Source organism: Symphodus melops (genome assembly GCF_947650265.1).
Source record: "Symphodus melops genome assembly, chromosome: 12".
In the NCBI taxonomy this organism is placed as follows: domain Eukaryota; kingdom Metazoa; phylum Chordata; class Actinopteri; order Labriformes; family Labridae; genus Symphodus; species Symphodus melops.
Window position 1 is genome coordinate 1,502,800 of NC_136702.1, and position 20,521 is coordinate 1,523,320.

At 44.2% G+C, this 20,521-nt stretch overlaps 1 protein-coding gene across 4 annotated transcripts in view; it reads left to right on the plus strand.

Annotated features, from left to right (window-relative positions):
• Window positions 1–16,868, plus strand: part of mao (monoamine oxidase) — a 22,939-nt gene extending 6,071 nt beyond the window's left edge. Inside the window, exons 2-16 of one of the 4 annotated variants that reach the window (XM_079358057.1) lie at window positions 2,619–2,713; window positions 3,545–3,682; window positions 9,458–9,562; window positions 9,657–9,748; window positions 10,359–10,500; window positions 11,882–12,031; window positions 12,301–12,460; window positions 12,550–12,646; window positions 12,823–12,876; window positions 12,953–13,010; window positions 13,860–13,957; window positions 14,062–14,173; window positions 14,367–14,429; window positions 14,515–16,416; window positions 16,573–16,868. In XM_079358057.1, coding sequence (XP_079214183.1) covers window positions 2,619–2,713; window positions 3,545–3,682; window positions 9,458–9,562; window positions 9,657–9,748; window positions 10,359–10,500; window positions 11,882–12,031; window positions 12,301–12,460; window positions 12,550–12,646; window positions 12,823–12,876; window positions 12,953–13,010; window positions 13,860–13,957; window positions 14,062–14,173; window positions 14,367–14,429; window positions 14,515–14,670 — 1,520 coding nt within the window. In that variant the 3' untranslated portion in view covers window positions 14,671–16,416; window positions 16,573–16,868. The remainder of the gene's footprint in view (window positions 1–2,618; window positions 2,714–3,544; window positions 3,683–9,457; window positions 9,563–9,656; window positions 9,749–10,358; window positions 10,501–11,881; window positions 12,032–12,300; window positions 12,461–12,549; window positions 12,647–12,822; window positions 12,877–12,952; window positions 13,011–13,859; window positions 13,958–14,061; window positions 14,174–14,366; window positions 14,430–14,514; window positions 16,417–16,572) is intronic. The other 3 variants (XM_079358059.1, XM_079358060.1, XM_079358058.1) reach the window with 3 other exon arrangements.
• Window positions 16,869–20,521: the final 3,653 nt, after the last annotated feature.

The following is a 20,521-nucleotide window of genomic DNA, read 5'->3' on the forward strand; positions in this document are numbered from 1 at the left end:
TGTTTTGAATGTTTAGTGAGCGAGTATGATCCAGTTAGAGACGAGGAAGAAAATCCTAGGAACAAAAATAGCAGCATACCAGGAATATTGTGAATCAATAATTGGGATTTATGAGTGGAGAGACCCTCTGAAGAAGGACAAATCAGTACAGTGGTTATACCTGCGTACACCACTGAGGGGAAATAGATCCAATCAAAGACTCAACGTTAACTTCGTCGTCTCACGAGGTGAGAAATGTGTCGAGCTCTTCGTTCGTTCTGCAGCCGTGAAAAAAGACAACAATCGACATCGTTCACATCAAACCAGAAACGATCAACATTATTTAGTAAAGTCCAGAAAAAAGTTACATCAGGATCCTAAAATATCAGAGTAGACGTGCAAAGAGAAATTATATTCCAGTGAGTATTCATTTTATTTGCCACAATTTAAAAGTTAATTTTTAAACTGGGTCAACGTTCAAAGACGTGACCGTTTACAAGACTTCGACAGGAAGCTGCAAACATTGTACACATGGAGGCGAAGGAGCGTGCTGCTCTCCAGCTGTGGGAGGAGAGGGAGTCGTGGAGAGAGAAGCAGGAATGTTGTGTTGTAATCGTGAATATGAACTCAGCCTGCATTCTGTGGATCTCCGGGGCGGCATCAATCTCTCGTGGTACAAAGGGGCGGACACGCAAAATAAACAATCTGAGCCTGTCGGGGACAAAAACAACTCTTAGTGGACTCACTTTGAGTCCCACTGAAGTCGTCTAATGGAGACTTTTAAACCTAGTTTTTATGTATATGTTGAGACAAGGCTGCTAGAGCTCTGGATCAAGGTGTGTTTGATTTCATGATCTCACATTTGACTTGTTTTGTCTCGTTGCTGCTGCATCGTCTGAAGTTAAATCTGTCTCTCTGTCTGAACGGAGGAGGAGAGCTCAGTCTGATGCCCTTTGAAGCGATGATACCTTCACTTTGAATTGATCCATTAGTCATATTTAAACAGGCTTTTGTGTTCAGAAGAGTCGTCTCCGCTGAGAAAAACAAAGCAGAGGGATGAAAGCAGCGTCCCATCAGGACTACTCTCTGCAGTGATTGCTGTGGGCACAAGCAGAAGACGCAGACAGACACTCTTTGTTTAAGACGCAGACGCTGACCTTTCAAAGCTGAGTGCAGGTAATAGCATCAATTTAACGGAGGAAGATTTGTGAGCCTCCTCTGGTCCGGGCTAATGCTTCCTCAGAGCCTGGCTGGGTGTGTGCGTGTGTTTGCACAGAGAGTTGGATAATTCAGGACAGACTTTGTGTAAACTTACATAAACCGCTCGAGCTCGAGCAGAGCTCAGCGGGATTTGGACACAGAGGACGCGAGGAAGAGGAGAAGAAGAAGAAGGGAATTTGGGAGGAAGGCCAGGAAAACATTTGTACAGATGTGGGAACTTGCAGAGAGCACAAACTCTTTTTATATTCTGCATTTATTAAATGTCACATATTGTGCAAAGTGTGTTTCTCCATGCTGTCCAAACAATACGTGTCTCCAGTCTGTCTCCAAACCCCCCAATGATTAAAAAAGTCCATCCTCTCCGTCTTCTGCCTGCTCCACTTTTCAGAAAATGTGTGCTCAAACAGGCCGTTTGGAGATTTCCCCCTTCATGACATCACAAAGGGCAGTAGCCCCTCCCCCAGGTGGGTGACACTCCCACAGCTAGGTGTTTGTTCTGCCCTCTGAGTCTGCCTTCTCACCGTAAACAATAGGACATGGAGCCAGAAAGCAGCGAGTACACCCGAGCCCTTCCAGAGAGGGGGCGTGGTCAGACACAGCTCATTTACATATTTAAAGCTACAGACACAGAAACAGCCTGTTGTGAGTATTTCTTTTAAGGAAGATCTCGTATAAATCTCTCTCTCTCTCTCTCTCTCTCTCTCTCTCTCTCTCTTTCTCTCTCTCTGTATGTGGTTCCTGTGCTTTTAAAGGTCTGCTGCTCTGACACAGTGCAGTGCTCCTGAGCCATATGCACACTAACCCCTCTGCATTTGATTCTTCATGCCTAAGTGCATTTACGTTATGTCTTATTGAATCACAGTTATGAGAAGGATTGCCCGAGGTCAGTGTGTGAAAAGCTCTGTGGTCGGTCAGTCAGCGGAGGCTCCTCTCTCTCTGCTCAGACCTCTGCGTTTCCTCACGTGATCAGTAGGTCAGCTGGTGTGTTTTGGAAGTCCCCCCCCCCCACTATGCATCATGCATAAGTTCCTCCTCCTCTTCTCCCCCATTTCACCCATAAGTCTCTTTATTCAGACGAGTCACTGAAAAGGCAAATGTTAGGTGGCTAATCCTTCTCGTAATCCTATTTCAAGAGAGAAAAGAAAAACACTGTTCAGTCGGAAAACAAGACGAGTAACAGATCCAAGACAAACACACTGAGGTGTGCAGTGGTGCAATGATTTGAGAGAGAAGCAGGATTTCTTTCTAATCTTTCTCATCCATCTCCTCCCGAAAGAAACCTTTACCAGGAAGTGATTCTCAGATTTCAAACATCCTCACACAACAGCACATGACGACTATCCACGAGTAGTGTATGAGTGTGATCCTGCCATGTGGAGCACATCTGACCTGACCTCTGTTTGTGCGTCTGTCTGCAGGTTTGAGCGCAGCCAAGCTGTTGCAGGCAAACGGACTGAACCCCGTCGTGCTGGAGGCCCGGGATCGAGTCGGCGGTCGCACCTTCACTTTCCGGGTACGATGAGCTCGCACTACTGCAGGGGTTTGAGTTTTACTAACCAACACTCATTTAAAGGATAATCTTTTGTCACATAGAAACATTTTCAGCCAAAATGCAGCTAAAGGTGTTTTGCAGATTGAAAAAAGAAAAGGATGAATATTTGCAGGTAAAGCTCCCGTAATGATGCTACAAGAGCATCCAAGAGAAGAGTGATTATTTCTATAGAACGACTTTGTGTACGTGTCAAATGTGTGATTAACGCCCTTGGCGCCTATTGTTGCGAATTTGCATCAAACTAGCTTCCGCTCCAAATTTAGCCAAATTAGCATCCGTATTCCTCCACTGCCGGTTGGAGTTGGACTTTAGACATTCAAAGCAAAAAAAATAATAAAAAATCGGAGATGTTTGAATGTCAGAGAACATCTGAAACATGTACAGGACAGGATAAGCAAGAACATAAAAGTACTCCCGCTTTGTCCACAGGGGGTGCCAAAATCATGCAACGGGAAATTTCCTCACAGGAGATATAGAGAGAATATAAAAGAAAAGGAGATAAAAAATATTAACAGCTCTAAATAAAAGAAGAGAAACCTGTAAATGGTAAAAAAGTAATCAAGCTAACTTAAAATAAAAGCATGCAAAATATTCCAACATTAGCGCTGCGTTTAGCAGGTGCTATGTAGAAGAGTTAGTCGTCTGCATAAGGGATAAATCAATTCTGATCAAATGGATGATTTAACAGTGACAACTTATAAAGATAAAAATAAGAGGACCCAGAATAGATCCGTGTGGTACTCCACGTGGAGCGTCTTAAGTTTGTGATGATTCATATTTACCCTCTTTCAGAATAAGGAGACAAAGTGGGTGGATCTGGGCGGAGCTTACATCGGCCCAACTCAGAACCGCATCCTCCGATTGGCCAAAGAATACGGAATCAAGACCTACAAAGTCAACGAGGAGGAGAACCTGCTGCACTATGTCAACGTGAGTTCTCCGTTCTTTTTACCGACGTCAGAGTAATACTCAAACATCCTCAGTTTGATCCATCATCTATGCACAGAAAGTCCACGTCTTTAGCATGAGGCCTTTAAGTTGGGCGGGCAGCACGGACGACCTCTGTTTCCCTAAAGGTCGTCACTGTTCAGTCTGTGTTGAATCGGCGTGTTTGCTAAATATGAGCTTTTTCAAGTGAAGGATTGTGTTCTGCCGTGAGCAGAAACTCTCGACTTGGTCCAACAAAGCAGGATCTTCTGTTATCAGGGTGAATTCGGACTCTTCAGTCGTCGGCGTAATGTCGCTCACTTCAGGGTCCATCGCCATCGTTTCTTTACACCTTACCCGTGGCTCAGTGGGTAGAGTTGGTTTTCTCTCATTTGGAAGGTCGGTTAGCTGCAGCAACACGTCCGATGTGTCCTTGGGCAAGACACTTAACGGCGTGTGTTTTTAATAGATTATTAATCTTACACAGCAGCCTCGACCCTCAGTGTGTCAATGTGTTTACCAAGAGAGATCAACCTGTATTAAACTCCGCCTACCGACCAATCAGATGTCTTTATGGTGAGCGGAGAGCAGAGAGTTAGTGAAGCAAGCTAATGAAAGACATGCTAAGTGGTTAGCTCGCTCCGTACTGTGCTGTGTTCATTCAGGCCGTGTAGAAGATTTTTTTTTGTGTCCTCTGCTGCAGAAAACCAAACCTTGTATTCGTCCCTGTGTCCTCCTACTCGACTGCCGAGCAGCAGGCCACCCTTCTCCTCTGCAGCATTAGCGACTGGAGATGCTAATCTTAGCCTGAGGGGTTTTCTGTAATGCAGTTTGTCTTCTCTCTGAGTGAATGAACGGGCAGCAGAGGCAGGACGGAATAACTCTCATCTTGTACTCTCTCCTGCACATCTTGTTATTGTTGCTGCACCGCTGCCCTTAACACTGTTGTGCTCCTCTACCTGATTTGATTTCCTTTTTCTGATATGTACCTTGCTCATGCTAACCCCTCTTTAAGTCACTGGACTACCTGATAGCTTGTGCATGTGTGTGCGTGTGTGTGCAGATGATGGAGCTTATCTCAACATAAGCTCTGTTCAAGTCAACAAATCTTACCTTCACAGACGGACTTTAAACTCCTGGTCAGACATGTGGACACAAAGACACTTTTACTGCTTCGTATAGACGCCTTGGGTCAGACACACTGATACACACTCCTCATCTGACGCCACACACGACAGCCTCATAAATCACCAAACGACACGCGTTATGGGTGTATTAGATAGAAGCCACTAAATTAATTAATTAATTAAAGGTACAGTAAATATTGAGCTGTGCTTCCCGTAGAGATTTCCACTGCAGCAGATTGATTAATTGCACACCTGGCGTTCGTCTTAAACTGCCCTTAAATGCACTGAACGCCATGCAGTGATCATTTAAAATGCAAACAAGTCAAAGCCAGCTCTCATGTTTCAAACTGAAAACGCTTCAATCCTTTTATCAGGGTCCGTTCGGTTTCTCTGCTGTTATTTCGACTACGGGTGTTAAAGACGTTCGGTCTTTAAGGCCTTTGCACGCTGAGTCATATTTTTCCGGATGCATCTTTTAGATCCGATTTAAAACACCTTTCACACATGAGTCGGATGAGTTTATTTTTTTATTAATTCCGAGACACTTCTCACCCCGAGTCGCTCCCGTCGCTTCGTCGGTTACTTCTGATGGACCCTTTACGCAGCAGCCTCTGCCATCAACGTTAGCGCCTCCGTTAACGTTGATGGTTCAGCTTCACAGTGAAGTGCAGCGCAGCAGATGGACGATGAGGTGTGCAGAGTTCACAGAGTTTTGGTTTGCTTGGTATTTCTTCTGTCCATTTGAGGCTCCTGTGCTGCTGTTGGACTCTTCAGCGTGCCAGCCATCTCACCGCCGTGTCTCTGGCGCCGCTGCGCTATTGACGTGACCTACTTCCACAGCGCTGTGAAATGTCACCAGCACAACATCCAGCTCCCACGGCAGCTAGAGAATAAATCTGTGGTTTGGTGAAGGAATAACTGGACGGACGGTGAGCTCGCTCATCGTGTGTGAGAGTCTCCTTAGCTACTATCTCTGTAAGATCCACTCCAAGACACACACACACACACACACACACACACACACACACACACACTGCTCGTAGCTTCCTGGCTGGTTTCTATGGCAGCAGGCCTCATCAGAAGCTGCTCAGCCCTATCGTTGTCAGACAGTGATTTTTGTCTCTGTTTGTTTGTGTGTGACCTATTATGCGTTTGTAAGAGCAGCTCCGGTGTCGATGATCCCACAGCTGACTCTGCAAAATCCTGCAAACATTTCAAACCCCGGCCAAACTGTGAGATGTAAAAGAAGCTTCCAATTCAAAAATGCAATTTCTATATTGGGCTGCAGTGCAGGAAACTCCACAAGGAGACTGACGCTCATGTGTTAACCGTGCAGGAAGAGAGGAGGGCAAAGGGAACCAGATGAGAATCGCAATCGTCAAAAAAACCTGCAGATGCATCGGAGTTAGCTCCATCCTCAAAGACCAGACTGGATTTAAGATTCAGGTCTTCGTCCTGCAAAAGGACACGAAGATATGACGTCTCATTGTAGGTCCAAAAAAAAGACAAACTTTGTCGAGATGTGGAGGTTAAAATCTCCAAGATTAAATCTCCAAAAGTACGGTCAAAGACTTGCGTTTCCCCCGAGATTTCTTCCGTTGTGTTGATCAAACTACACAGGAGTGTCGACATTACTTCACAGGACAGCAACTAATAGGAAACCAGCATGTGAGCCAAGCTATTGTGTTATTAGAGCTAGCTTTCAAGCAAGCCGCGTAGCTAATCAGCTTTTGTTTGTCAGATTGTAATCCAAAGAGCTGGCGCTGGTTTCCCTTATCAGCAAACTGCTGCCTAACAGACAGCTGCAGCTCTCAGCACAGGATTTATTAATGAGCTATCACTACCAGAGATGGGAAAACAGACCTTGATTAAATACTGAGCTCTTATCAGAGATTGCGGGAGCGTGGGATTGTCCCATGGCGCTCGCGGCAGGGTGGATGTCCTGACAGTTTGCACGTTTACGGGTCATGTGAGAGACTGTTAAAGACTCTTTACTGAACCTCTTAATGCTTTTATTGATCCACTCTGATGTGCTTTAATCCCTCATCTATCTTTATGAATGTTGAATTCAATAAAACAGAAGGTTGACTCAGGAGAGAGCCGCCCATCCATGTTCTTGTCTTTCAAATGGATGTAGGTCAAGGTTTCACTCTCCTGCTAGCTTCAGTTTGGTCTCCACAAACTCATCTGTTGTGTGGTGTGTGTTTGTATTTGGACATTAACTGATATCCTAGAATTCCAGGAAGAATGTGCAACTTTTTGATCCATGTAAACACAGCTCTGACAACAACACAGCCGGCAGGACTCCAGCTTCTCCCTCACTGTAGACAGGAGCAGGAGCACTTTACACAGGAGAGACTGGATTTGTCAAAATAAGTGAAGCAAATGTTTGAGTAGCCAGACTCGTGTTGGTTTGACTCGACGATCAGATTTGATGATCTGTAATCTGGGATCCGTTTTAGGATTTATCTGATGGATGGACCCAAAATAAACAAACTTTACAACCGGCTGAAAGGATGCTGATATAACTGAAAAGTCTGACTTACAGATTTGTCTGCGAGACGACGAGCCGATAACCTCTAAAACGCTGGATTTCTTTCATGGAGTTTGGTCAACAATGTCAATAATGACATCAGGAGCATGTTTAACCCTTTCCGTCAGTCAGAGACAGCGAGGTGAAAATCCTTCCATAAATGATTTATACTGTGCGCCTGCTTTTGTCCTGAACAAGCGTGAGCCGAGCTGCAGGGCTTTCTGAACCAAGAAGAGAAAATGACGCCTGTAGACTGTGAAGAGATGCACGTTGGATCTTAGTGCTTCAGATCATCATCACGTACCTTCAACGTCAAATTAGTGCTGAATGAAAGTAGAAAACAGCCGATATCGATCTCTCGGACATGATCAGCTGTGTCTCTTTTTTTGACACTTTCTCCTCTGAGTGAGGCTGAATCATCGCTCACTGATGTGGAAACAGATGCTGCTTCCTTCCCTCTTCCTGCTGCCCCCCCTTTTATCCACTTGAGCAGCATCACCATGGTGACAGACCTGTTGTTTCACAGCAACGGACAGTTCTGATGCTGTACATTAGGGAGATGCTCAATCATTCATCTGTGTGTGTGTGTGTGTGTTTCATTGTTTAGTTTCCCCGTCGATTGTTTAGATAAATGCACATGCTAGCTTGTTATGTTGTGCAGACGACACACACACGGACTTCTGTTTTCAGTCTCAGTGTGCTGAGTTCTCTGCAGGACTTGCACACGGATGTAAATCAGAAAAACTGTTTGTCAAATTTTTTATTCCGCTCAGCTGAAAAAAACGAGCTGCATCACTAAGACTTACTGCCATCTACTGTTGGCCTGCGATAACAGGCGTCCTTAGATTTAAGAGGGTTGGCATTTTTCTGGCAGTATAATAAAAATCAGTTTAAATCCCCTCAGAAATATTTAATAAAAATGCATTTAAATTTACATTCTGATTTTGTTTTAATTAAAAAATCTGATTAGAAATTCCCACAATAAAAACAGGGGGTTGGTGTTTCTCCAAAGTGAGATGCAAAACAAACCAAAAAGCACAAACAGAGAGCAAGCTGAGAATGATCTTAAAGCTTTTTCTACACATTAAATAAATATATTATGTAAGTTTAAAATACATACAATACAATACAAGAATTAAAACCATTGCATGTTAACTTGATGGCTCTCAGTCGATCTCAGGAAAGTGAAGAAGCACAGTTACACCTTGCTGTGCCTCAAACAAATCCTTCTTCATGGATTATTGATTTTTATTTCACGTTTTTATTATACCGTCTGTGTAATATTTAACAAGCTGTTTCAGACTCATTTCACTTCGATTGATGGTGAAAACGATGGATTATTGGATGTTTCTCTGATTTACATCGCGGCTCTGACAGAAACTCTCTTTACTGTGTTTTTATTTATTTCTATACGCGTTTCCTTTTAAACAGTTTGACACGTGTCAGACTAAATGCTGAATTCAAAGACATTTTAGAAGCCGATAAAATTCTGCTTTTATGGTTTATCTATTTATGACGAGAAAAGGCGCAGCTCGTAACAGAAGGACATTGACCTGAAAAATCGTGCAGAACAACAAGGGCGTCCACACAAAGTCCTGACTGAACACCAAGGTGTCTTTGTTTGTGTCTGTCAGGAGATTCAAGCTGCCTGTCACCAACCGCTGCAATAAAAAGAGCTTCAAGTCAGCTGTCTGAATAAAGTTCACAGTCGGACTGGAGCAAAGTGGAGGTCAACGGAGGTCGATTTGTTTTAAAGGGGAAATACAAACATGTTCACGGTCACCTTCATTGAACCATCTGAAAATATAAAAATAGAAAAGCAGAATAATTGTATCTCGATTTTTTTTTTTTTTTTCTATCCCTGGTGTGTTTTGCTTTTGTTTGGCTAAAACGTACAACGCAGACATGCAGTCTACAGTGTTACAGTAAACAATCGATCCCGAGCAACAGCCAGCACAAACCCAGGTGGACACGTTAGCGTTAGCGTTAGCATGCTGAAGATTCACCAAATCAGCCAATCTCTAAATTCCTGCTGACTCGACATAATGTGGGAAAACAAGACTTCATCATGTGATCAACTGATGGTTAAAAGCAGATCTGATGCTTTGTGTCCAACAGGGAAAGTCGTACCCTTTCAAAGGATCCTTCCCCCCCATCTGGAACCCCCTCGTCATGTTGGACTTCAACAACCTGTTCAGGACGATGGACGAGATGGGCGAGGAGGTAAAAGAAAGGATCCATATTGGATTTTTTTTTTTTATTATTTTATTCGACTCCTCCCCCTTGAACTCTAAATGTTTTGCTGTTTGTGTTTCAGATTCCCAGAGAGGCTCCGTGGAGAGCTCCTCACGCCGAGGAGTGGGACAAGATGACCATGCAGCAGCTCTTTGAGAAAATCTGCTGGACCAGGTAGAGGAGAAAAAGAGGACATCGCGTGACTTTTCCCGCCTCACTCGAGAGCATTGTGCACGTCATTTTTAAGCTTTCGGTGAATCCTCGGCCGTCGACGTGACAGCATCAGTTACTACCTTCAAATTTAGCACGAACGTCCACTTGGACTCAAGAATGAATGATGAAGATTATGCAACCACCAGAGAACCAAGAGGCCAACATTTCATGCAGCAGGTTTCATGTGCTCCATAAGAAAAGTTCTGAAACTTGATGACAAGGATCTTGGCGTCCAGTCTTTGATATCAGAGAATCAATCCTTGAATAAACTCGACGTTTGAAGCTCTAAATTCATCATGCAGTGAACGTTGCGCCTAAGCTAAAGCTAACGTTAAAAGCCCCTGATGCACACCGTAACAAAGTGAGTGTGGAGCGACTTAGTTTACTTTCCGTCCGACATCGTGAAAGCGATTTTAATCGTGTTTTAGAAAGCTTTACTCTGCATCTCGATAAACACATTTCATAACGTGTGAAGGGGATTTTTCCATTTTCTGCCTTCAGTTTGATAAGTTTGCATTCGCTGAACTGAAAGAGATTTTTTTTGACTAATGATGTTCCGTCTATTCTCAAGGGCCGTTCTTCGTTTCGCCACCCTGTTTATCAACGTGAACGTGACCTCTGAACCCCACGAGGTGTCGGCTCTGTGGTTCCTCTGGTATGTGAAACAGTGCGGAGGAACCATGAGGATCTTCTCCACCACAAACGGAGGACAGGTACGTCTGCAGCTTCTACCTTTGCACCAGAGGGGGGATTACTTTGTTACCCCGAAGGCGAAACGTCAGTAGGGTCTCTGATTTTTGCAGCTTCAAGAAGCTCAATATAAAATTCAGCTTTTAAAAAATCTGAGGACAAAATGATGATTTCTCGCTGGGCTGAACTCGCCGCACAAACAGAATATGGAATAACGATCCGTGCAGTGCAGAGGAGGCTGGCCAAGAAGCATCAGTCAGATCCCACAGCGCCGTAAATCAGCTCTAACGCGTTTACCTTTTTAGTCTGCTGCTGGTCAGCTCTGCATCATTACGAGCCGGACAAAAGCTGTTTTCTTGGAGAGCTTTCCAAAGCCGAGTGTTCCTGTTGCCATGACCACGAAGGAACGGGAGGCTTGTGTTTTAGGTAAACAGACGCTCTGCTCTGTTTGCTGGACCTCCGTGTTTAGAACATGCACTCCTGTTGCATGGGTGCATGGGTATGTGTACGGTTTTCTGTTTAACCCTTTGAAAATGCGCCAACAGGAACCAGCTTAAACCGGTCTGAAATATAAATGTGTAGTCAATGTATTACCCTGATAAATATTTAACTTTAAGTTAAAATATAACTTTTGGAGGATAAATATCGGGCTTTTATTTTCTTAAGTCATTGGAATGAGCCGGTCTTTATTTGGCACAGGCATCATTAAGAAACCTTTTCATTGTTTTCATATAAAACGTGTGTTCTGCAAAGATTTAAACCAATGAGCTGTTTTCTTCCTGTTTTTCTGACATGCATGGTCTTTTAGTGGAGTTTATGCAGTTTTAAGGGTTATACATTATTTAAAGATATCTCTCAGGATGACATCATCACGGGAGCTGTTTGTTAAAAATCAACTTTAATCCCAAAAAAAAAAAAAAAAAAAAGACAAACCCAGAAACGCCCTTAGTCACTGCCAGGACTGATTTAGATTTAGCTCGTGATGTTTCTGTACCGGCAGCCAAATGTTTCCCAGGACCACGGAGGAACATTCACAACATGTTTGCGATGGAGGAAGCGGCGAGACGCTGACACTAAGCGTATGGAAAAGGTCACTGTTTATTTAATTTGGTGTTTCAGAGCTTTGGCAGCGGTGGATGTCCCCCCCCCCCTCCCCCCTCCCCCCTCCGTCACTCCTCCATCACTTCGCTGCAGCAGTTTCACGAGCACATTCTCTCCTTTGGTTTTGCACATGTTGACATTTGTAGTAAAGCAGACAGAAGCAGTTGGACGAGCTGGAGTTCAGCGCGGATTGAAACTATTTTACAAGAAATACATTTTTAAAAAAGCACTTCCTCCTCGACCTCTGATCCCTCTGTCCTCTCTGTCCTCTCTGTCCTCTCTGTCCTCTCTGTCCTCGTGCAGGAGAGGAAGTTTGCAGGCGGCTCGAGTCAGATCAGCGAGTGCATGGCCCGGGAGCTGGGAGAGCGAGTGAAGATGCAGTCTCCGGTCTACAGGATCGACCAGAGCGGGGACATGGTGGTGGTGGAGACGCTCGACAAACAGACCTACACAGTAAGAAAAACACAAACTGCAGTCATCACATTTAATACGACTGTTATATTCTTTTAATTATTATCACATCTGTGGCTTCACGTGTTACCTAATGTTGTTCTGATATTTCACAATCTAATCCAAAAGAAACCATGCAACTCTTTCAGCTTTAAAAATGGCTCTCTGCTGCCCTCTGCTGGTTGTTGAGTGTGATGCAGCTCACTCTGTCCTGTTTGTGTTTCTATCTTCTCTGTCTTTTTTTTTTTTTTGTACGTACGTCTTTGACTTAGGCAAAGTATGTGATCTTGGCCACGCCCCCTGGTCTGAACATGAAGATTCACTTTAACCCCGAGCTGCCCCCGCTCAGGAACCAGCTGATCAGCCGCGTCCCCATGGGCTCCGTCATCAAGTGCATGGTGTACTACAGAGAGAACTTCTGGAGGAAAAAAGGTGCAGAGGAGGATTAAATGTGACGCGTCCTGAAGTTCGGAAGTGTCCGGTTTGACGTGACTTCATTGCACACCTGTGTGTGTCTGCAGGTTACTGCGGCAGCATGGTGATCGAGGAGGAAGGAGCGCCAATCGGCCTGACGCTCGATGACACAAAGCCGGACGGGAGTGTCCCCGCCATCATGGGGTGAATAAAAACAATCCCTTTGACACCAGGGTTTGATTATCTCCCTCTTAATCTCAACGAGGCTTCATCCCTGGTTAAATAAACACAAATATATGGATCTGGTTGATCCAGGAAACAGGAAATAGCCACGGAGTTTTGGAAAAGGTGTGTTCACATGTTTCGCTCCTCTCGTGCAGATTCATCCTGGCTCGTAAATGCAGGAAGCTGTCGAACCTGAGCAAAGAGGACAGGTAACGACACAAACAGGTGAGATTCAAACTCTGCATGCTGCAGCTCAGCTCCGACTCACTCTGTCGTCTGCTGCAGGAAGAAGAGGATCTGTGAGATCTACTCCAGAGTTCTGGGCTCCGAGGAGGCTCTGCATGTGAGTGTGTATTCAGAATAAACACACACACACACACACACACACACACACACACACACACACACACACACACACACACACACACACACACAGAGCTGTAAAAACAGAGCTATAAAACTGTATAGACTGGAAAAGTGATGTATTTTTTTTAATTGGATTTTGGATCATTGCAGATAAAAGTCTGTGTCAAACACGCGTTTCCGATGTGCAGCTGTTTTGTGCAGCTGGATAATCTTCACAGATTAACAACATTTATATGAAGCTTGAAGAGTTAACGCAGCCGAGAGAAGTAAAAAGCTAGCGTTATGCTACAAGCTAACTACACTGTGTTCGGTTGACGTCACAATCGCTAATCAGCGGTTTTGACAAGCTAGCTAAACGTTAGCTTAATAAGTTGTTTATTAAACTAATATTTACAACACGAGTCGAGGCTGTAAGGAGGATTAGGGAGAGAGTTCCCGCCATAATGATGTTTAACGTCTCCATGACAACCACTGTAGTCTCAGTTAGCCACTTGTTAGCAACCGCCGTTTATAGCTAGCGTAAAAACTTCAAGTGGGGGTCTTAGCTAACGTAGTTTATCTCGTCTAACAAAACGCCACACGTTAACCACAGACCTTATTTCAGGCGTTTAACCACGAACACATTCAAAATCCACGTTGACTTTTAGAGCTAGGAACCCATGGCGCTAAAATGCTGACTCACTTCCTGGTTTTAGGACTCCTTCCTGTGCTGGTCTATAGGCTGATGATGTTGCAGCCAAACATGATGTTTGTTTGTTTGTACCTTTATCGTGTGCGTCTCTAGACTAAGAAGAGTTTATTTAAATGTTTGAAATGTCTTTCTCAGCCGGTGCACTACGAGGAGAAGAACTGGTGTGAGGAGGAGTACTCGGGGGGCTGCTACACCGCCTACTTCCCCCCAGGCATCCTCACCCAGTATGGAAGGTAAAACACACACACGTTAGTTTGAACATGCAGCATCACCAACAAAAGGCGTGAACACCTCAGATGTAACTCGTCACCTGCGGCGGTCTGCGTCCTGTGTGCAGGGTGCTGAGGGAGCCGGTGGGCAGTTTGTACTTTGCAGGAACAGAAACGGCCACCGAGTGGAGCGGCTACATGGAGGGAGCCGTGCAGGCCGGAGAGAGAGCAGCCAGAGAGGTCAGAGCACACGCCACCATGAAAACTTAAACTGCTTGTATGAAGAACTTCTACATAATGAAAGTCATTCAAAAAAGCATTCAGCCGTTTACAGATTTAATTTAAAACATCATAAAGGACGCGGTCGGGATTTTTTTTTTAAATTGTACAAAAAAAAAAAAAAGTACTGAACCACGAAGGGGATTTGTTGCAGATCCTGTGTGCCATGAATAAAATCTCCCCGAGTCAGATCTGGCAGACGGAGCCTGAGAGTCAGGTGAGGGGAAATCTTTCTTCGCCGTTTCAAAAACAAACTGATGTGAAAGTCGAATCACTGAACTCGTCATGTTCTCCTGCATCAGGAGGTCCCGGCGCTCCCCTTCCACACCTCCTTCTGGGAGAGAAACCTGCCTTCAGTCGGCGGGCTCCTCAAGTTCCTCGGCGTCTCCACCGTCCTGTCTGCTGCCTCCGCAGCCGGCCTGCTCGCCTACAAGAAGGGGCTCCTCCCCCGGAGTTAAACCACGCCCACCTCCCCTTCCCCCCCACTTCACCCGTCGGCTCGCTCCTCTGCTCCTCCAGGAGGAACATCTGAACAGACACTGTACCTGTGTACTTACTGTGTGCGTACTCCAGAGCAGAGCGGGTACATGAGGTTTTTAACGAGAAGCAGCGTGCTGTAAGACAGACTGTTCGGCTCACACACAACACTAACACACACACACACACACCACGGCTGTGTCTGTAGAGAGAGAGGGCGGGAGAGAGAGAGAGAGAGGGCGGGAGAGGCGGGATGTTTGAAAGGTTTAGAGGAGAGAAGACGATCGAGCTTCAGTTTAAATCTGAGATTCAAGACTGAGGAACCAAAAAGATCAGAAGAAGTTCTTAAAAAAAGAGAAAATATATAAATCTATATAAATAATCTATTAGTGTTGATATTGCAAACATTGCCAATGACATTCATGTCCTTGATTCTATGTGAGTTTATTAACTCATCATGCTTTCTTTGTCTGTCTGTGTGTGTGTGTGTGTGTGTGTGTGTGTGTGTGTGTGTGTGTAGGGGGGGCTTTGTTTGTGTACACACGCTTCAGTGAGCATGCATGCATGTGTGTGTGCATGTGTGTGTGTGTGTGTGTGTGTGTGTGTGTGTGTGTGTGTCTTATTACCTCTGATTTTAGGTGCTGCAGCTGTTTGATGAATCACTGGTGAAACATCAGAATAAAAGCCGAGCTGTGCTTCAGTAAATCACACAGAGCAGATTTAAACTCTCAGACTGAAAATCTTCTGTCTCGCTCATTTTTAACAAATCCCTCGAAACGAACACAGCCGACAATGATATCGACTCTGTTTTAGTGTTTCTGTTCGACTCGACCGGGTTTATCGTGTTCTTGTCTTCAGAGAGCTCTGTTGTTGGAAACAGTAAAAAAAAAAAAAAAATAGTTCTAAATGTTCATTAAATTAGAATTATTATTATTATTTTTTGAGTTTTTCATGTCAACCTCCATCCATCCAGTTTTTCCTGTTTGGGGTCGTTGGTGTGCTGGAGCCGATCCCAGCTGTCATTGAGCGAGAGGCGGGGCTACTTGTTCACCAGCCAATCACAGAGCTGACATATAGAGACAAGACAACCAGACACACTCACACCTACAGTTCAGAGTCAAACCCACGCAGGTAACCCACGCCATGCACGGGGAGAGAACATGCAGACTCCACACAGAGAGGCTCCTGTCAGACGGGGGATTCAAACCAGCAACCTCCCCATGCATGTAAACATTAAAGTTTAACTGCGGAGAATAAAGTCGACTTTCAGTATTAGTTCTCAGTCAGCTGAAAACAAATGTTTGTCCTCAGATATTCATATTTTATGGACGTACTTGAATCGCACCCTGGGGACAAATAAAGTTTTTTTGAATTGAATTGAATTGTACTCGCACTAAAACTTCAACTATAATCCTGAAATGCAAAATTAAAAAAAAACAAAAACAAACACTCTTCTCTTCCTGCTTATTGGAGCTGCTCTGTTCAAACCCTCTCCCACAGGTTAAAGGTGCAACATGAACTTAAAGCGAGTTTTTCTCTCAGCGTTAGTTGTGCAAAGTTTGCGTTTATTCGTCCTTTAACAAACGAGCGTCACGCAGAGACCCTCACAGGAAGCCTGATTTTCATTTTACCAGAGCAGATAAAAAAACTCTCCATGTTGATGCTCCAATCGTGTGTGTGTGTGTGTGTGTGTGTGTGTGTGTGTGTGTGTGTGTGTGTGTGTGTGTGTGTGTGTGTGTGTGTGTGTGTGTGTGTGTGTGTGTGTGTGTGTGTGTGTGTGTGTGTGTGTGTGTGTGTGTGTGTGTGTGTGTGTGTGTGTGTGTGTGTGTGTGTGTGTGTGTGTGTGTGTGTGTGTGTGTGTGTGTGTGTGTGTGTGTCTTCAGCTGTATTTGATCTAAACAGCCGGCAGGACGTCGAGCTCTTTCTGTCATTTTCTCTCTCTCTCTCTGCGTTCGTCTCTCCGTATAATTATGAATCTGGAGTCACGGCGCCTTCGGGAGATTCTCCAATCTTTCGCTCAAGTGGAAACATTTTCAACTTGTGTGGACGCATCAAGTCAGCTCAGTTTTATTTATAAACCCATGAATCACTCTCTCGCCTGCAGGGGGCAGCGTACACGAATCAGCGCCGCCCTCGCGCAGCAGCGCCTCGGCTGAGAATAAATCTGCAACAGATTCTCTTTTGACTCACGTTTGTTTGTTTTTGTTTTTGTTTGTTTGTTTGTTTGTTTGTTTTTAACAAACATTGAGCACGGCTGTTTCAAGAAAACCTCTCACATGTGCGATTCGTTGTTGGCTGACGTGGGATTTGTTGACAGTGAGCGACAGACGTTTTAAACCAGGGGTGTCCAAAGTGCGGCCCGGGGGCCATTTGTGGCCCTTGAGTGGATTTTTTGTGGCCCTTGACTTCAAATCGAAGAATCAGAAGATTTTGACCCGAGGCCTCATCAGATGGCATGTTAGCGAGGGAGACCTATAAAAGCCTGACTATTCTTTCCAAAAAATGAGAACACAACAGTTTCCCACTGCAACTAGTTATTGTGTATTTACATTATTTTTTGAAGAGGTCAAAATACAAAAAGTTCCTTCCAATATTTAAAAAAAAAAAAACCCTTGTGGCCCGTGAGCGATTCTAACGCGCCAATTTTGGCCCGCAAGAAAAAAAGTTTGGACACCACTGTTTTAAACCTTTGATTTGAGTTGAATGAAAGCGTGACTGAGCTGCTCTGTTTGTGTGTTCCACATGTTAAAGGAAGCATTTGAATGTATTGAAATCACTGCAGATAACAAACTGTTTGTGGCTTTGTTACGATGCCACGTGTGACGGCTGCTTCTCGTTTAACCACGTTGTTGATGGGAGCCATTTTTAATGAGGCAACGTACTAATCCTAAACTTACTCCCTGTTATACTCTCAACAACACATGTGCTCAAATACAATCCGGAACTTTTTCTAAACGCATCATTTTTCACCTTATTAATTTAATTTTCGTGCCGTGTTGACAATCTGTGATCGTCCTTGAGAGCGACACGCACAGAGGCTTCATCTGTGATTATTGATTGAGTATGGATAATGACTGTTGGTGATGGCAATGGTAGAAAAGTACTGATTAGTGTGAGTGCACCCTGAAGAACATTTAAAAAAAAAAAAAAAAAAGATACCGTAGTGATTTGAAGATGCCAATAATTTGCTCAAACTTCAAAAAGAAAAAAAAAACAAAAAACGTCCACATGGTCGAGTCTCAGATTTGTTTGTGTGTCTATGAGGGCTCGAAGTTTGTGTGCAGCTCACTGAGGGAATCATGCTGTTTACGTCCCAAAGATTTCTATATGTGTGTGTGTGTGTGTGTGTGTGTGTGTGTGTGTGTAGCTATCTGTCGTGCCTTAATGGAAGTTGTCGTGTTTTTCTTTTCTCTCAAGTGCCTGTGTGACTCTCTGATTCCCGCCCGTCCCGCCTGCACTGGAGGTTAAAGTCCTCATCAGTGAACTTAGATAAACCGGTTTCAACAAACAAACAAACATCACCCGCAACAGAGATTCAACCGTAAAACTCTACGTAAGAAATGGACGTAGCCGTTTAAAGGCGGAAGTGTGACACATCTGCCAGCAGAGGGCGCCCACGCTGTAATCAAAGGGAGTCACCAGCTGTTTCTAAACGCTTTTACCACAACTAGCTAGCATAACCAGCGTCCCCCAGCACGTCGGGTCACAGAGGACGCGCCGCCTTTGAAACGGGACCGCCTTCATTAAGCAGTGTATGCCGGGATGTATCGGCCTTCGAATGCACGCCATTAAGGACACGGCTTTCGTTGGCTTTAAAAAACAAAGATGGCCACAAGCGGGAATGTCAAACTCTTTAGCTTCAAAACAGTCGTCTGCAAACCTGTAGTTTTTAAAACAGCGTTTTCTGATTTTTGTCAGCACTAAACTCTGATTTACTCTTTAATAGTGTTTCTTAAAGTCCTTCTGATTGGTTCCCAAGTGTTTTTTTTTTTTTTACATGACCAAACCCAAACCCTCTTATTGGCCGTCATCAACGTAAGAGAAAAGCTGAAAATCTTCACATTTCAGAATCTCGAAGCGGGAAATGTTAACGTGTTAATGAAATCATGGAGATCCTATCCAGAGAACTCTGAATCAGGCGTGAATAATCGAGCTCAGACTGTTAGATCATCGCTCCGCTGTTTGTTCGTTTGTGTCACGTGTTGTGATCGCAGTGACTCTCTTCGTCTCTTCTGTTTTCGTGTGTTTTCCTCTCTTGCTGCTAAACCGTCACCCTGTGGGACCTCGAACCACCTCGCCTGTTCGCTCGCTCGCTCGCTCGCTCAGCTAACTGACCGACTCACAGAAATCACGGTTGGACAAAGACATCACTCATTCTTCTATCTCGAGTGATCAATCAAAGCCAGCACACTCTGTCCCGTCCCATCAGCAGGAAAGATGCTCCATCGCTCCTCCAGCTCTTCATCCTTTGCTTCACACCTTCAGACTGTTCTTCTTCTTCTTCGTCTTCTTGTGCTTTTTGAACCTCTGTAACCTTCCCCGTGAACAATTCTTTGTTGTCCTTGATTCCTCAAAAACAAAAGCTGGTGATATGTAAAAAAAAAAAAGACACAAAATGTGAAATAAATCTTTTACTCGTCTTTTTCTGTTCCTGTCTTTTTTGATTCGCTCCGAGATGGGGCGTGTGTGTACTGCGTTGCACTTTGACATCCCTGGACACTCTTCACATTATTCTATATTTATATATTTAATACATTCATTTTTTTTACATTATATTCTATTTTACTGTATAGATGTGTATTACTGAGTGTTTAATGTTATTGCATGTCACATCAGTCACATCTGTATGACTCTACTGTACATTCCCAGCAGTGTTAAACTGTGTTATTTATAGCAAGGGAACAAAAAGCTTAAAGGCATAACCCGCTGTAAGTGGGTGGTAATAGAGGGAGGCAGCCAAAGGTTATGAATACAGATGGTTAAGTGATTTACATTAAACTCACACTTAGTGTAATTCTCACGTCCTCCAGCAGCCTCTGAGTGCGTTTGCATACGTGCGTCCCTGGCAAAAGACCAGAGGAGATTCAGATGTGCGACAGCAGGAGTGAGTTCGTTTCTTTACAGAGAGAGAGAGAGAGAGAGAGAGAGAGACTGACAAAAGCACTTCCTTCATGTCAGAAATGTCAAACTCAACATATAAAACCACAAAGTCTGCAGCGATTCAAACTGCACACTGTCGCTTTTATCTGTCAGAGCAGTCCAGTCTTTTTTTTTCTTTTTTTTTTACCTGTGTAAGTGTGTGTGTGCATGTGTGTGTGTGTGCATGTGTGTGTGTGGCTCCATGCCAGGGCTTGTGCTCAGCTCTGCAGGGATAAGCTGCCGTCCTCTTTCATCTCGTCTATTTAATTTAATCTCCCCTCTGAGCTCATCCTCACCGCGGGGCGTGCACATAAATTCAACGATTGTAAAATCAATATGAATCATGATAGGAAGCCAATTTGAAGATGTTCTTATTGAGATAATGTCCTCCTGCTGATTTTTTATTTCTTCCTAACAGGACAATGAAATTTAAGCGCCGTCTGTGACCTTTAAGTGACGAGCTGTTCTCTGATCTCCGGAGCTTGTTTCCTCTCTTCGCTGTCGTGATTCCTTCTCGTTCCGTTCTGTGTTTTAAATACTCTTAACTTCATTTCCTGTTTGATTTTCTCTTGTCCGTCTCTTGTATTTGCTTTTAATCTCTGTGTCTATTTGTGTGTTCATGTTCCTGGGTTAAGTTATCAGTGTTTCCTGTTTTATTTTCTCGGCCCTGCGTATCGCGTGCAGTGTTACTTC